This window comes from Eimeria mitis, genomic scaffold, assembly GCF_000499745.2.
Source record: "Eimeria mitis Houghton genomic scaffold, Emh_scaff2973, whole genome shotgun sequence".
Lineage (NCBI taxonomy): Eukaryota > Apicomplexa > Conoidasida > Eucoccidiorida > Eimeriidae > Eimeria > Eimeria mitis.
This window is the reverse complement of record NW_013571315.1, coordinates 1791-2882: the sequence shown is the minus strand read 5'-3', so window position 1 is coordinate 2882 and position 1092 is coordinate 1791. Positions and strand designations below refer to the sequence as shown.

Sequence of the window (1092 nt, the reverse complement as noted above, 5' to 3'; positions counted from 1 at the left end):
CAGCAGCAGCAGCAGCAGCAGCAGCAGCAGCAGCGGCTGCAGCAGCAACTGCAGCAGCAACTGCAGCAGCAGCAGCAGCAGCAGCAGCAGCAGAAAAAAAAAGATGTAAGCTTCAAGTTTCTTGCTGGTGCTTATCGCTGTCAGCAGGAGCTGGAGGAACTGCAGCAGCAGCTGCGCAACAGCAGCAGCAGCAGCAGCAGCAGCAGCAGCAGCAGCGGAGATGACTTTTGCTGCTCAGGTTATGGTGTTGCTGCTGACGTGTCGATGCTGCTGCAGCGAGCGCAGCAGCTGCAGCAGCAGGCGCAGCAGCTGGAGCTGTATGCTGAGGATGTAGAAGACATAGTCTTGCTGCAGCAGCTGCGGCAGCAGCAGCAGCAGCAGCAACAGCAGCAGCAGCAGCAGCAGCAGCAGCAGCAGCTGAAGGATGCTCGCGCACACAGACACGGTGTCTTGAGGTGCCTATACACCTCAATGCATGCAGCAGCAGCAGAGCTGCAGCAGCAAGAAGTTGCAGCATTGAAGCAGCAGATGGAGTGTAACAGATTCTTTTCTGCTGCTGCTGCTGCTGCTGCTGCTGCTGATGGAAATCATGGGCTTGGTGCTGCTGCTGCTGCTGCAGATGCTGCTGCAGCAGCAGAAGCTGCTATGCGACGCCAGAGGCAGCAGCAGCAGCAGCTGCGGCAGCAAAAACAGCAGCAACAGCAGCAGCAGCAGCAGCAGCGTGTACAGAAGGGTGCTGCAGCAGCAGCAGCAGCAGCAGCAGGAACTGAATCCGAGCAGCAACAGCAGCAGCAGCAGCTGCTGCTGCTGCGGGAGGATGAGCAGCAGCTAGCAGCAGCATTTGCAGGAGATAGTGTTGATGTTGCGGTGTCTATACACAAAAAAATAAAACAAATAAATAAATTAATGGATTTGTTTGTTTATACTGTATCTACACAAACAGAGAAATGCATGCATTTAGTTTCTTTATCCAACGAAGCAAATGAAAATATATATAAAGCAGAGAAAGAAATAAAAAAAACTATAAAAAATAAATATAAATATAAATACTATATTCTGCATGCGTTCCTCTTTTTGGGGCTTTTTGTTCTT

At 51.2% G+C, this 1092-nt stretch overlaps 1 protein-coding gene across 1 annotated transcript in view; it reads left to right on the top strand.

Annotated features, from left to right (window-relative positions):
• The window catches only part of EMH_0060880 (uncharacterized protein), a gene marked incomplete at both ends in the record, with an annotated part of 2324 nt that overhangs the window by 111 nt on the left and 1121 nt on the right, over window positions 1–1092 (top strand). The window contains one exon of the mRNA XM_013497837.1: window positions 4–867. Coding sequence (XP_013353291.1) covers window positions 4–867 — 864 coding nt within the window. The remainder of the gene's footprint in view (window positions 1–3; window positions 868–1092) is intronic.